At 39.4% G+C, this 15270-nt stretch overlaps 2 protein-coding genes across 6 annotated transcripts in view; one reads left to right on the top strand and one right to left on the bottom strand.

Annotated features, from left to right (window-relative positions):
• Positions 1–62: 62 nt before the first annotated feature.
• nek4 (NIMA-related kinase 4) lies at positions 63–9537 on the bottom strand. 3 transcript variants are annotated; one of them, XM_063474397.1, is made up of 16 exons: positions 9229–9537; positions 7503–7769; positions 7216–7413; positions 6359–6466; positions 5646–5800; positions 5341–5485; positions 4404–5003; positions 4269–4319; positions 4043–4192; positions 3388–3552; positions 2742–2808; positions 2513–2625; positions 2243–2334; positions 1916–2127; positions 1699–1835; positions 63–781 (listed from the first exon to the last, which is right to left on the bottom strand). In XM_063474397.1, the coding sequence occupies exons 1-16, from the start codon at positions 9316–9318 to the stop codon at positions 683–685; spliced, it is 2649 nt and encodes an 882-aa protein (XP_063330467.1). In that variant the 5' UTR covers positions 9319–9537; the 3' UTR covers positions 63–682. The 3 variants fall into 3 exon arrangements, with proteins under 3 accessions (XP_063330467.1, XP_063330468.1, XP_063330469.1); XM_063474398.1 differs by having other exon boundaries at positions 2243–2331; XM_063474399.1 differs by lacking the exon at positions 4269–4319.
• A 1926-nt stretch (positions 9538–11463) lies between these two features.
• camk1b (calcium/calmodulin-dependent protein kinase Ib) overlaps positions 11464–15270 on the top strand; it is a 51897-nt gene continuing 48090 nt past the window's right edge. The window contains exons 1-2 of one of the 3 annotated variants that reach the window (XM_063474394.2): positions 11485–11590; positions 13424–13436. In XM_063474394.2, coding sequence (XP_063330464.1) covers positions 13426–13436 — 11 coding nt within the window. In that variant the 5' untranslated portion in view covers positions 11485–11590; positions 13424–13425. Of the gene's footprint in view, positions 11591–11613; positions 11721–13423; positions 13437–15270 lie in introns of those variants that run through there. The other 2 variants (XM_063474395.1, XM_063474396.1) reach the window with 2 other exon arrangements.

The raw sequence follows: 15270 nt of genomic DNA, 5'->3' as shown, positions 1-15270 counted from the left end.
CATCTTGTTTTAATTCTTTTACCAATTAAATGTTTTATTCTGGTTTTCAACATAAAACAAGTATAAACAAGAAATACATTATTTATTAGAAATTGTTCACATGTTAATATCTACATCTAATTTACATTATTTTGGCTATAAGAAAATACAATTGAGCAGTAGGGGGAAGATTTAGTGTCCTCAACAGATGAAACCATTCTAGAAATTCTGGCTTGCATTATGAATAAGGTGATATTCCTCTACAGCAAATGGAAAGACAGAGCGTGCTTAAACATGACAGAAATCTTTGCATAGGCATCTGGAAAATTCTTAGATGCTTTCACATTTTGTGTTTATACTGAAATTAAGCTTTAAAATAAGAGAAAGAAATTAACTTCATTTACATGTGATTTACACAATAAGATTATATCTGTATGACAGTCCCATGACAAAACCTGCAGTCAGAAGTGAGATCTTGCATGTTGTCCGGAAAAAAATGTAACAGTCCCAAACAATCATGTTGGTAGTGGCAGGAAAAAAATGCCTTTGAGCAGTTTTCAATTCAGTCCATGTTTGAACATGAATACTGGTGTATTTCTTGCAAAGACCATCTTGATGTGCGTCATCATTTAGCTCCACCTTAAATCGGGTTTTCCACACAGACGATTGTGAAAAACATGTAAGCTTTCATATATAGTGCTTTTTAAATCTTAAAGGCCATATCCTCAAAGAATTTCAGCTGCCTCACCATCACAGCATAGGCTTGGTACTTCTCATCTCCCATCAGGTTGCGAAGGCACAGCTAAAAAAAAAAAAAAAAAAAGGAAGACAAGTGGGGTCAGTTTACTGTGAACTAGCATGTTTATCTGTACATGATCACGAGTGGTGTTTTAATGGCAAATTTGTTAGTCTCATTAGATATTCTGAATGTACGAGGCCATGAAAAAGTATTCACCCCCTTCCTGATTTCTTAGTTTTTTCCATATTTGTCATACTTTCATGTTTAGCAACATCAAATTCCAATATCTGACAAAGATAATCCAAGTAAATGCAAAATATGGTTTTTGGATTATATTTTCATGTAGGAAAAAAACTACCCAAACCTACTTGGCCCTGTGTGAAAAACCTAAAACTAATAACTAATTGTGCCACCCTTGGCAGCAAGAACTGCTATCAAGTGAAAACTGGCAATAAGTCTTTCACAAAACTGGAAGAATTTTGACCCACTCTTCTTTGCAGAATTATTTTAATTCAGCCACAGTGGAGGGTTTTCCAGCATGAACATCCTTTTTAAGGTCATGCCACAGGATCTCAATCAGATTTAAGTCCGGACTTTGACTAGGCCACTCCAAAATTTTCATTTGGGGTTTTTTGAGCTATATAGACCTGCTGGTATACTTGAGCTTCAGGGCACAAATGAATCACCACCCATTCTCCTTCAGGATTTTCTGATAGAAAGCAGAATTAAAAATTATTAAATGTGAGATGAGCCTTTGTGGTCTTTTTAGTCAGCAGTGGTTTTCTCTTTGGAGCTCTCCCATAAAGTTTGACGTGAACTGAGAGAAGTGAGGCCTGCACTTGTTTAGATGTTGTTCTTGATTTATTTAAAACCAAGAAGATTGGTATAATAATGTTTTTCTCCTCTCCACTACTATAGGGTTTATTAAACCTGGACCTATCCATGTAATTTTATCTTGATATTGGATGTGTTTTACCCACTTCTCTTTTAGCGTCATCCTCCTCCTCCATCACTTCCAGCACTTTGTCCAACAGCTTGACCCCCAGGCCCTTCACCACATCTGTTCTCAGACGTTCTATGGCTCTTCTTATTTTGGCCGGACCAGATGGGGAGCCTTCTGAAGTGACATACATATTTAACACAATGGAGTTTCATAAAGACTGACATATTGCAAAGGGTTTGAACAAAGCATCTAACCTATTTGACCGAGTGACAAGTTCTCCGCTTCCTCTCGAGCCTTCCCATGAAGCAACAGGGTATCCCTGTACTTCCTGTTCAGTTTAAACTCTGGCAGTGCGGTAGAGCCAAATCTGCCTCTGTCCCCCTCGCTTACACCATCTCCAACATCCATTCTCAAAGTCTGAGTCATCATATTAACTAAGTCGTGCATGTCACTGGATTCAGTCTTTCTGCAGAGAGACCACAAAACATGGATTATAAACACACGTTTAAGAAAATTTAGGTTTTGGTTCAGTTTTATAATTCAGCTAAGTTGCACTCAATTCTACTGCCGTATGCTCTCACCTCTCCCTGCAGTCTCCTTCTGAACGCTCTGTGGAACTTGTAGATGAGCTGCATTCATCTTCATCTGATTTTTGCTCCAGCAGCTTATCCTGCTGATACAACACAGATCTGTGTTTCAGACTCAGTACGACAGGATCAGATTAGCCTCACAATAGGCAGAATTTGCAGTAGGTCGCTCTCAGTCAGGCCAGTGCCACAGTCAGTATGTAATGTAGCTTACAAATGAACAGTAAAGTCAATGCACTGTCACAGTGGGTGGCATGTCTGTACCTTACTATTGGACTCTGCAAAAGAGGCAGACACAGATCGAGTAAATGGGGCACTGTCGTGCTCAGCCTTGGTGGACGTGACATCATAAGATGCCCTCCGTACAGCACTAACACCTGGGGAAGACAGAAAACTAATCAGAGACAGAAATGTAGAAACAAATATTAATTTCTGTAAATCCTTTTGTTTGTTTTGCAACAAAATGCTCCACTTTGAGTTTCGAGTATCGTACCTGGTTGTCTGGCACTCTCTTGGGACTGCCTGAGTCTTCTTCTCTCTCTTGCAGAGAGGGGACGATCCTAAAAATAAAATTTGATAGAACAATATTGCATAAACTATGAAACATGACAAGAATTAAAACAGAAATAACCTTTCTGCCCTCACAGACAGCGAGTATGTAATTGGATCTATTTGTTTGTCTGTCTGTCTGTCTATCTGTTGGTTAGCAGACTAGCATTCATAGTTCGAGGTGATTTCATTTTGGTGAAAATCACCAAATTTATTTATTATAGATCGTCTTCAAACTTTACAACAACATTCTAGGCCTTGGGATCAGCTAGATAGATCAGCTAAACATTTGACTTTGACTTTCATTGTTAGCACCCAAAGTAAAGATTGACTTTGAAGAAAAACTTTCAACAGGCTGACGTCATCATATTGTAATAAGAAAATAATAAAATATCAAAGTTTGAGTATAGCCTTGGCCTTGCTCCTGTTTTGACACTGTTCTCTTTACTCTTGCTGACATTTGTTTCTAAGATGTAGAAGATTAAAAAATGCAGATATAGATCATCTGTTATCTCTCTCAAAAACTTTATGTCTTAGGCAAAGCAAATGTTCAGAAATTAAAAGCTGTGGTTTTAGGGGAATGCCCTCACCTGTGGTCCTGGTAAAAGTCCATCATTATGGGAGCTAACTGATTCAGAGGTCACAGTCACATCAGCTTTCTTGGTCTCCGAGTTCCTTCTGCTCCTCTTTTTCCCCTCCACAGCTACAGTATCAACAGGAAGCTGAGGTAAAGGTCTAAGAGCGGCCACCTTGGACTGAAAGGACAAAACAAGATGCAACAATTGCTTTAATTAGCCTAACTCACTCCTTTGTTACTGTCACGCATGCTGGCTGGCTAGCACTGCGATAGAAAGTGGTTAGGAACAAATCTTAACCAAAACAAATGCTAAATGAAATTTGCTGACTGGAGAGTCAGTGAAAGAAGATCAGCAGCACATTCTTGAGAGCATCATTAAGAAGGCAACTGGATTTCTTTAGGTTTGTGAAGACGGTTCGCCTCTCATCCAACAGGGGACTCTCCTCCGATTATTTTACAACTGAAGAAGCGTCTTGGATGAGAGGTGAAACAGCTTCACAAACTTGAAGAATTCCACTTCCCTTCCTTGTCAAGCTCTTAAGAATGCCTGGATGATTTTGATGACTGAGAACCTACACAGACACATTCTTTTTTTGTCTTGCCCTTCCTTTAAAATATCATTAGAACGATAATGATTTCAGCAACATCACTCCTGTATCAGTCTTTACCTTGTCCTGGTCCTCATGTTTCTGTCTTGTGTGCTTTCCTCTGTGCTGCTGTGATATAGATGGTTCTGATGATAGGTACAGAGGAGTTAGACATGTAGCAGCTCGATCTGGCTTACTGGCTTGTAATAGAGATTCTTCCTTAACGGGTTCCTGAAAAAACACAAATACAATTGCATTAACACGAGGCAACGTGTTCTATACTATATCTGCATTATTTAGCACTCACTAGTGGTGGAGGGAGTGGCTCTAACAGCTTTTCAGTAGATTCTAGGCTTTCCTACAGAGATATAATTGAACAAATAAAATAAACACTGAACACTTCAGATGAAAACATCAAAAGAAGGTACTTTAGGACACTTACTTGGATGTATGAGGTAGGTAGGTGTGCTGGAGCATGCTTGAAAAGAGTCACAGTGTTGTTCTTATTGTCTGCATCTGCTTCTAGAACCTCGTTTTCTAGATTTGGGTCCTGTGGATCAGCTTTTTTAAGTAACTCCATGGTGTCATCCTTATCGTCCATATCTGAAATCTTTTTCTCCCCCGAGATAGATAACTTGTCCCCAGGGTTTGATTTGGCCTGTCGCTGAAAGTCAGACAAGTCACTGGCCACCCTCCCTTCGTCTTCTCTCGTGCCGCAAACACCTGATACAGACTTCAGAGGGGGCTTTAGTGGCGAAGGAGGGGGAGAGGGATCTGGTTTCCCTCTCACCTTGCTGTCTTTGCTCACATTGTGCGTGAGAGGTTCATTAGCTGCCCAGTGATGTGACACGACAGGCTGCACCTGTCTCTGTATCAGGTCATTGTCCTGCTGCACTGGGATATCAATATCAATGTTGCTAACAGTAAGCAGGGATGCTCTGAGAGCATCAGGTGAAGAGGGTTTGAATGGCGGAGGCGTCTGGATGGGAGTGCTGTCTACCACACCGTTCCGGCCTTTAAAGTGTTGCGATTTGTCGTCTTTCTGAGTTTAACAACAAAAACAACAATCACAGAGGGTTCCTTGTTTATATGAACATCTTTAACTTAATCACAAACAGTTTAATAGGAGTGTTCTTTCTATGTAGCAGCTATATCCAAGTAGAAAACAAATACTTTCCACAAAGGGGTGAGTTTTTTAATGAGTGCAGATGAGATGAAAATAAGAAAACTCAAAAGAAAGGATTGACTTAGCATCATTACCATTACACACTCATATTTGTAGGCTTCCATCAGTCTACCACTGTGTAAATAAAAATAATATAAGTCATAGGATTCATTTTATTAAGGTAAATCAGTATTAGTATTCATCCTTAACTTACCCGCTTTACCCTGGCACGAGGTTCAGGTTGTGGACTGGGAGCCAGCCTCTCAGGCTTTGGCTGACATGACATCACAGGTGACACACTGCTGGTCCTACAATCACCACTGCCACCAACAGGTCTTTTTCGTGACTTGGCAGTTTTTCTGGGGAAGTGAAAATCAAGACACATAATAAGCCTTTAAGAACAAACAGATCACTGCACAAAGAGAGGGGCAGAAATGATCAGGTTATAAAAACATACAAAGAAAATTTCAAAACACCATTTTTGATTTTTTTCATTAAAATGACTTAGAGGGAACTTACTCTTTTGTTGCCTCAAGGAACATGGCAATTTGCCGTTTTATGTAGGGCTGCCGGAGAATGAGTTTGACATCGGGCCTGTCTTCAGGTCTCTTAGACAGCATGCTTTTGATTAAATCTCCAAGCTGGGGCTCATACTTACTGGGCATCTGTGGAAGCTGTTTAGAAACCCAGAAGACAATTATCACCATTCAGAATAAACCACATGGGACAAGTGTTAATTATTAAAAAACAAATCCAAATGGTTGAGGACACCTATCAGTCACACAGAAACCACAGTCTGGGCTTGTAAACAAGTGAGCTTAAGTGACACTCACAAAATTACTCAAACGTTTTAGGCTCATTAAACTACATTGTGGTATAGATATTATTTTAATATATTAAAATGGATTTATTCAGTAAGGAGTTCGCATGTTCTCCTCCATGTCTGTGTGGGTTCTCTTCAGATATTCCAGCTTCCTCCTGGAGTCCAAAGACATGCATGGGCTAGGTTAACAAGTGATTCTAAATTGACCATAGGTGTGAATGTGAGTGTAAACAGTTGTATGCCTCACTGTGTTAGCCCTGTGGCAGACTGGCGGGTGTTCCAGATCGTAACCCAGACAAAGATAGATGGATAGATACTGTAACTTACAATACTTTACCTAAAGAAAATACGAATAAAAAATGAATAATAATTTTTTTAAAACATAAATATGTTAAAATATAAAGCTCACCTTTCCCTCTACAATACGATACACCAGTGAGTTCATGTCCTTGGCATTGAAGGCGTGTTTCAGTGTAGACATCTCATATACACAGCAGCCCAGGGCCCATACATCTGACTAGAGACAGAAAAATTCAACCCATAAAAAGATGTATGCATCATTATCATACAAAGTCTATGGGAGCATCATTCATGAGAGCGGACTTCATGACTTTGTACCTGGCATAATGTGACCTTTAAATTAAGTAATCAAAGCATAAGTACTTGTGAACTTGTCTATATTACTACTTGCAGTTTCTTTCATTTATAAGCTGGATACCTCAGCTACATAACATTTTGCCCTAATGTGGGCCAGTATTAGTGGATACATTCCTTGGTTATACTGCACAGTGTGCTAACATGTAATGAGCCAATAAAACACTATATCAGGGAAGCTAAAGTTACACATACAGTTTGGAGCCATAACCTATTTGGCAGAGCGCTAGCACTGTTTCACTTCTGTGGGAAAGAAACCTGATAGTTCATTTCTTATGTGATCATCCTGGCACACTGTCTCTGTGCACTGTGCCAAAGCTTTCCTTCTGCATTGAAACAGAAAACGTTTTAATAGCTACTAAAGTCTATGTCTTTGTCCTGCTTAGAGAACAACTCCTCTATGCACCAACGGCCTGGGAACAACAATCAAGGCAATCCTATTTATGCATGTGCTAATGTGCCCTTTAATGAAGCCCTGAGAGTTGCTGCCTCCTAGCTGATGTGTTTGACTCCATATACTACACATTTGTGTTTAATAAGTCATCCCAGTCCTTTACCCTGCTTATATAACTTAAAAGACAAGGAGTCATTTTAAACAGATATCCAAAATACCTTGTGGTTATAAGGTTTATTAGAGAAGAGTTCAGGACTCATGTAGTATGGGGTTCCTATGAGTGTGCTGGCCATATCATTCTGGTTCTCCAGTACTCGGGCAATGCCAAGGTCCCCCACTTTAATGATGTTGGTTTTCGTCAGGAAGATATTCTGCGTTTTAAGGTCCCGATGAAGAATGTTCCTCTCATGTAGGTACTGATATACAAAATAAGAGAAATAAGAGATTGACTGTCGCTTCATGTGAATAAATGATGAAAAAATGCATAAACTGATGCAGAACTCACCTGCAATGCCATGGCTATCTGGACAAACCACTCCACCACCTGCCTCTCGGGTAACAGCTCTCCTTTTTGTTGTTTAAGCCTGTGATAGAGGTCTCCACCTTCACAGAAACCCATCACAATGTACAGCTGGCAGTCATCTCCTTCCCAGGACTCCTTGTAAGTCACAATGTTGGGATGGCGCAGTTGAGACAGCAGCTGCGCCTCCTGCTCCGCAGCACGTCGTTCACGTTTGGAGGAGGTGGTCAAATTCAATCTCTTTATAACATACTACAAGAAACACAAACACGTGTGCTGAAAAACAAAAACTATGCAACTTTGAATAGATTTTACAAGTCTATGCCTTTGTTCTGTTTGGAGAGCAACTCCTCTATTGACTAGCAGCCTGGGAACACCTTTAATGAAGTACACTGGTCAATAGTTGTTATGAAAAAATACATTAAAAAACAAAAACTAAACTATATGAATGCATACAAGTTTATTAGAAGATGCATTGAAAATTTGTATTAAAAATGTTTACATTTGACTGTCTCTGATTCACCTAAGAAATGTATGGTCCTCTGGCTGGAGATATATAATGATTACTATAAAATTTTAGCTTCATTTATTAAATACTTTTCTATATATTTTTAAAAGGCCAACCCACAATGGTACAACGGGTAGCTCTGTCATCTCACTGCTAGAAGGTGCCATACTGCTGCTTCCCCTATGACATCTTGAATAATGCCCAGCTCCCACTGTGACATATGTGAAAAATAAATAGGATGGATGGATCAGCCACTTTCAGACCTTGTTCCTCACATTGAAATCTGAGGAAATGTTTGAATATGAATATCTCGGAAACTATTTAAGACATGCCTGAAAATTTCACTGGTATTTCATAACGGGTCTGTAATTACGGAAAAATTAATAAAACAATGTCTGAGTATTGGCTAGTTAAAATATGAAAAAAAGAAAGAAAAAGAAGATTCAAATAGTCCTGTAAACTTATTTACATACATATTTGAACACACAATAAAATAACTTTCTGAATGAGATATGGTTCTATTTCAAAATAATGCTGAGAGAATTAATTTTAACATGAAATTCTTGGTCACAAAACGGCAGAAAATGCTAATTGCATTCATCTGTCACGCTGGATCGAGCAAATATGACAAGTTGTACCACAAACAAAAAAAATATCAGAAGATAGTTTAATCCAAATAAAACAAAGTTCTGGAGTTACACATGGTACTCTAATTGTAACTGGCAAAGCATACCTCACAGAAATCATTACAAATATTCATGTACATACAAACTTTGGCCCACAAAAATCGTGTTGCAGGAGGGCCACGATGATTTCATATATACTTCATCGTGAAAGAAAATAAATTGTGCAATGAAAAGCTGAGTTATAGGAGCAAAGAGTTCTGATTTATAAGTCAATTATGAATGGACTACTTCACGTCTGTGAGACGCAATAATAGAGTATAGAAATATTATCATCACAGTGGTTAACAAGCTTAAGCTGCTGTTATAATGCCAAAGTTAGCAGAAACACTGGTTTTCAGTGGGTATAAAACCTTAACTTAGTCCGTGAGACTTTACAGGACTTATGCTAACTTTGTGCTAGCAGTACTTAGCAGGGTTTTAGGGTCTCTACGAAAACGTTTAGCATGTGGTTGAAAGGCGTGCTTATTTTAACATATCTGGGGTGTGTTTCCACTTACAACCGCTCTCTGTTTCTCACCTGTTTACGGTCTGTTTTGTGTTTCACCAAGTTCACCTCACCATAGCTCCCTTTCCCAACGACCCTGATGAAAGTGTAATTATTCATCATTCCTCAAAACGCTTCATTACGAGGCCCGAAACGCCAAAAGTTTACAGGACCCGCTCCCGTCAAGCGTAACGGCTATATTCAGTCCCGCATCCTGCTGTGAATGCGACGCAAACAAATCTGCTGGGAGAAAAAACTTCCCCCTAGGTCAGCGCCAGCGACGAGATTTTGGAAACGCAGGAAATCAGCAGCGCTGGACAGTTTTTTCGTCACTAGGCAACTGGTCGCTCACTGCCGATGATGAGGTGAGAGGGGGGAAAAGCAGCGCTCCGTTTGTGACACAGCGCCACCTAGTGCCTGGAGTCACAACAAGAAGCAGCTTCACCGCAGAGACGCTTTGTATGCGTTTCAGGGGACAGTGGCACAACTGTTCACCTAAAGCACCTTAATTCACACTTCTACCCTTTACGAGAAGAATACAAAGCGTAGAAGCCACCGAGGACGTGTGACCTGTTTAATTACAAATGTAGATGTTTTAAAACTGAAATAAAAAAATGAATGAATAAATAAAACGAATAAATACATAAAAATACAAATAAAATGAATAACGAACAAAATACTATTTTTTTTAACAAAACTGACATCAAATTAGAAGTCAAATAAAATTTCTAAGATCTAAAAAGAAATATTTATTATTTGTTTCTTGTTTCTTTGCATAATAGCAAAACGTTGTATGTTTAAAAAAAACATATTGGGAGACGTTAGGGTTTTCCCTTGATGACGCCACTGGTAGCACACTGGACCACTGCATTGGATGTAACCTTTCTTTATTAAAATTACGAGTTATACGTGTACTATTTCTGCTATGGCATGGAAATTATGAACCCTTTATAACAAGTCATATAATATCCTATTTTAATGTTTAAATCCCACATCCAACAATATAGGTCTAAGCTTTGTATCAGCAGAGAGAAAACTACATTTAAATGCAAATTTACACCTGACATCTGCAATGAGTGAGAACTTCAAGACACTTCAGATAATTTAAAACCAGTGGCTCTTTGTCAGGATGCAAGCTTAGATGGTGCTGAAGAGCAATTTAACAGCGTTTTATGATTCCATTGTCAAACATAAAGGGATGGACCACTCACAAGGGTACACTCACAGGGTACAATGATTAAAAATAAGGTTAGAATAAACTGATACACAATATCCTGTGTGTTAGCACACGTGTATCAGTTCCAAGAAGACCACTTTAAGCTTGCGATGATCTTGACCTGTTTGAGGTTATGTAATCCACTAGATGGAGCACTACACCTGTACAAGCTGACACTGCACAATTTCAGCTTAAAGGTGTCTGCACAGGACAGAGTGTATGCACATGGTACTGAAAAAAATTGTATGGGTTTATTTATTTTTGACTTCAGTTTTTAAAATGAGGTTTGTCACTGATTTTATTGTTTCATGAAACAACAGGCAGAAGAGTTGGAAGCAAATTTTAAAACTCATGAGTTTTTACTTACTGTAAGTAACATGCCCAGTAAACTGGAGTAGAATACTTGACTAAATGTAAGTAACATTCCTACTAGTCCTATATGTGGTGCCATCCGATGGTGTTAGGGATTTTATGATTAACATCACTCTAGTTCAGTGGCTTTGATGGGGGTGGGGTATATTATATTTTAGGCGGGGTAGTGACACCCCCTACCCCCTTTTAAACACGCTCCTGGTCATGTCTAGCTCGACTCAGGACAGACAAAAAGTTAAAAAAAAAAAAAAAAAAGCAATCCTCGTTTGATCAAAAAAACCGATTATTTTATTGCAACACTGCCGCACTTCTATGTGACAGCAGGCCAATAAAAGCGGCTACACCGCTCAGCGTGTGCATATCACAAGTATTTATCTAAACTTATTAGAGCTTATAATGCCTAACTAGCCTACACCTGGAAGTCTGTTAACCACAGCACCTTGGCTGTTAACGTCATAAAAACCATGACACATTGTGTTTATTACAGCCACTATCGAAACAGCACGTCGATACAGGTGTTCTCACCTCCAAGCATTTTATTACAGGTGTGGGAGTCACGAGTGAGGGAAGGTAAAGAGGGAGGAGACAGCTACCGTCGGTGCGACAGAGCCGTTCACCTATGCGCCACACTGCTAGAGCGATGATTGGTCCGCTTCACTGTGTCCGTCCTTGCCTTGAGGTGACGTCAGGAGGAACCCTGCTGGTGGAGGTTGGCGCGTGCAGATTCAGCGCGAGCGCTCAGAGTAGGAGAGACAGCAGGCGGGCTCCAGGCAGAGATACCGGACCTTCGTGACAGCACATTTTCAGGTAGGAGGGAGACACTGCGTTAACTTTCATTTTGACTTCCACCCCTTCCGACAAAGAGCAGATAGGCGCTTGAGCGCGGTTTCTCGTCAGGGTTTGGACAGCTGCTCTCCCCCACTGAGCTCTCTGTGAGGTAAGCTGTCGTTAACGGGCACTTTGGCTGCATTTACCTCGCATGTAAGGACTTTTCCGTTGAAGGAATGTGTTTATAGCAGCTGAAGTGAGATTTAACGACTTTTAAAAATAACTCGTTTTTAGTGTTTTAGGCTGCTGAAGCATAAACAGCAGCCGGGGTCACGTTATATCCTCCCATTCACTCCGAGAGGACCTCGGTGTAACTAAAGCTGCTGTTTCGAAGATCAGATGCTGACATGGAATATACTAGAGACTGAAGTGATCGCTTTTTATCCTCTTCTTCTTTCACTGAAACCATATACAGGTAGATATCTATCTAAATGGCTCAAGTTTAACTTATGGTATGTCTACAAAAAGCGTTAGGCCAGAAGGATCCCTGTTATTAATCTGTAAATCAGAAATACTGTAATGATTTCATCAGTAAAAACACATCACACTGTACGTCTTCCCCGGGAAGTCCTTAAAGCAGTTTGAGTGTAACCCCATCTGTCTCTGTCGTTTATTTGCTTTCTGTTTCTCTGTGGCTTTCTTTACACACAGTCTCTCACTTTCTTAACACTTCACACACCTCCTCACCTCTTCTACTAAGAAGTCCTCTTATCATTGATAAGCTGGCCTTAAGAGGAGATTTGGTGTGCGTCACTGACAGCAGATGACCAATCAACACTGCTGTTAGAAAAATCTCAATGTGTTTGCCATGCAAGCAGATGGGTGCAGGTCGGTTGATTGATATGCAGGTATGGATGGGCTCCATGGCGTTCAGTTGACAGCTGCTTTCTGACTCTGGGAAACACAAACTGGCTCTTCTTTCTTCTCTTTCACTGTCTGTGTTTATGCTTCTAAATATGTTCCACTTGGCACCCTGTGGAAAACGAGTTCGCCCACATCTGCGGAGGTCTTTGTCAAGTGTTTGACCTAATGAAACTTCTTGTTGTTTTATGAAATATGTGAATGGAGTTTGTTAGTTTGTTTTGACAGCAGCTGCTTTTCCCCCCTGTGTCTTTCGTCCTTGTCAGTGTGCGCAACATTCTCAGAAACAAAAAAACTAGATTCCTCAAAAACAAAAACACTAGTTTTCCAAAGAGATAATAAAGATATCAAGATAAATAACCAAACATGTTGGGGGTAAGATTATGAAATTTGATTCAAAAACACAGCAAGACTGATCTGAAGGTTTTAAAATCACTGAAAGATCATCTCTTTGCACTAGTGTAGTGAGCTTTCAGTGAACTCTGTCTGCTTTAACAGGAATGCATTCCTTGGACATGTCTTTGACCAGACTTTTTGTTCATACTTGGCAGCATATTTTCCCCTCAGTTTGCCATAGATGGTGTGGAGAAGTATGGAATAATAGTGATTAAGCTGAGCCAAAATCAGTTTTTATTCTTTAAAAAAACAGAAGAATAATAAACAGAACCAATTTGGAGTTTATCAGCATCGTTATAGAGACACAAGCCAAATAAGTCATTTGCAGAGCTCTGTCTCCTTAAAATTTAACTTTTTCTACTTCCTCTTTTTTTCAGTCTTTTGCATTCATTTTGTGGTGTGTTCATGTGTGTGTTTGTGTGTCTGTGAGTGTTCCAGACGGTTTAGCAGGGCCGGACAGAGGTTTTTCGCACGTGCCATTTTGTCACATTTAACTGTCGTCGTGTGTGTGTGTGTGTTTGTGTGTGTGTTTCTTCTGTCCACTGCGCATCACAGGAATGGGAAACCAGTGAGTACAGCGACTCTCTCTAATTCTTCAACAGGTGGTGAATGCTGCATGTCACCTACTTCTCAGGGAATGTGACTATGATATTGTGCATTTTTCCAACCTCCAGCTTCTTCAGTCCTGTTGCTTATTTACTCAGTTGAGCAGCTTATCGTGTCCCACTGGCCAAAGTCATGCTATCCGTGGACGTTGAAGGGCTTTTTTTTTTTTTATCCGCTTTATGCTCATACAATACCATGCATGTGTCTTTCCTCTACTCTCCCACATATTTAAGCTTTGGCCTTTTCTGCCCTTGCGTGTGTGAAACATGAACCTTAATCTGCTGTTTATAGCATTTGCCTGTTTTTTTTTTTAATTTAAAAAAAAAAAAAAACAGACACCCTTGCTCATGTCTGACTGGATTAAACTCCAGTGGCTTGAAATGTGTTGTTTTGATATAAAAGTGCTGTGAAGGAGGTTTAGGTGCATGTTGGCATTTGCTGCGTAATGCTACCTTTAGAAAATGCAACCACTGGCAACAAAAGGTTGACATATATATGGATTAAAAATGACTTTGATGTTCAATGTCACTTCTTCTCAGTGCATGAATTAACATGAATTTCCATATGAGCAAGGTGAGATGCTACAAACAAGCAGCATGCGAGAGGTGTTTTCACTCTTCCTCTGGCTTCATGTTCTCAAAACAGTCTTTTGCTCTTATGCAGTTAGGGGGATTAAAAAAATACAAAGCCTTTCAGAACTGTGAAGAGTTTTATTTTCAGTGGTTTAATTCATTGTTTAGTCTCTTAATGGAAGTCATGTTTTACTGTAGCTTTTTATTATGCAATCCAACCATTTTGTATACAGAAAACGAACATCTTTACAATCAAGGGGTCATGACTGTGTAGTTGCATAGTTCTCATGAAATATATCTTTTATATATATTTAAATAAATAAATATTTCTTATATAATATTGTACTGTTAAATGCCAGACTTTCAAAAAGCACGTGTACAAACGATCCATGTAAACCAAAAGCTCAGACTTCAGATTGCTCTTGGCTCTGTATGTTGTAAATAAAAGAGAGTTATCATCTCAACAGCTCAGACCTTCTGTTTGCAACAGGTAGTCAATCAGAAGAGCTTTGGCTTAAAGGTGGTGGAGCAATAACTTTGTGTTTTGGAATGCGGACAAACTGAGGGGCTGCACCAAATCCTATAATGCGATAGACAAGGATTATTTTGAAAAGTGAATCATGCAAAGCTTCTGTGGTTGGGGCCAAGAAACAACTATGATGGTAGAAATGATTGCAACATATCAACTTTAAGTAATTGTTTTGGCAGTGCAGATTCAAGGTCCTGGCTTGAAGTTACTCCAGGTTATTTTTTAAGGAAAACATTAAAGTAAAAATTGCTAAATGGATCCACAGTTTCCACAGAAAGAGACAGGTGGTGAGCATACACATGGGAATTCAGTTAGTCTGCTCTTTTATTATTTGTTGATTCTTCACAGTAGTTACAGGACTACAGGCTTTGCAACATCAGATTTATCAGTAAAGTATTTACACATGGTTAACTGGACCTCCTTATACAACTATCCTCACTTTGCATGCTGGTTTTCATGTTTAATTTAGAGACACTTCCTTTTTACTTCATCTTCTCTAAATAGCACGCCAAATGATGTGGTGTAGAATGACTCATATGTATTTAAATGTTAACGGTAAGCTTTGTTTTGACAGGGTTATTGGGTTGGTTTGTTCCTTAGATTATATCGGAAGTTGAACATGAACACATACAAAAATTAGCACTGAGAATTACTCTGGAGATTAAAATCAAACAGTTCTTCCTTTGCATATATGT

The sequence above is a fragment of the Pelmatolapia mariae genome, linkage group LG5, assembly GCF_036321145.2.
Source record: "Pelmatolapia mariae isolate MD_Pm_ZW linkage group LG5, Pm_UMD_F_2, whole genome shotgun sequence".
In the NCBI taxonomy this organism is placed as follows: domain Eukaryota; kingdom Metazoa; phylum Chordata; class Actinopteri; order Cichliformes; family Cichlidae; genus Pelmatolapia; species Pelmatolapia mariae.
The sequence above is the reverse complement of the archived record's forward strand: the minus strand, read 5'-3'. Positions and strand labels throughout refer to the sequence as shown.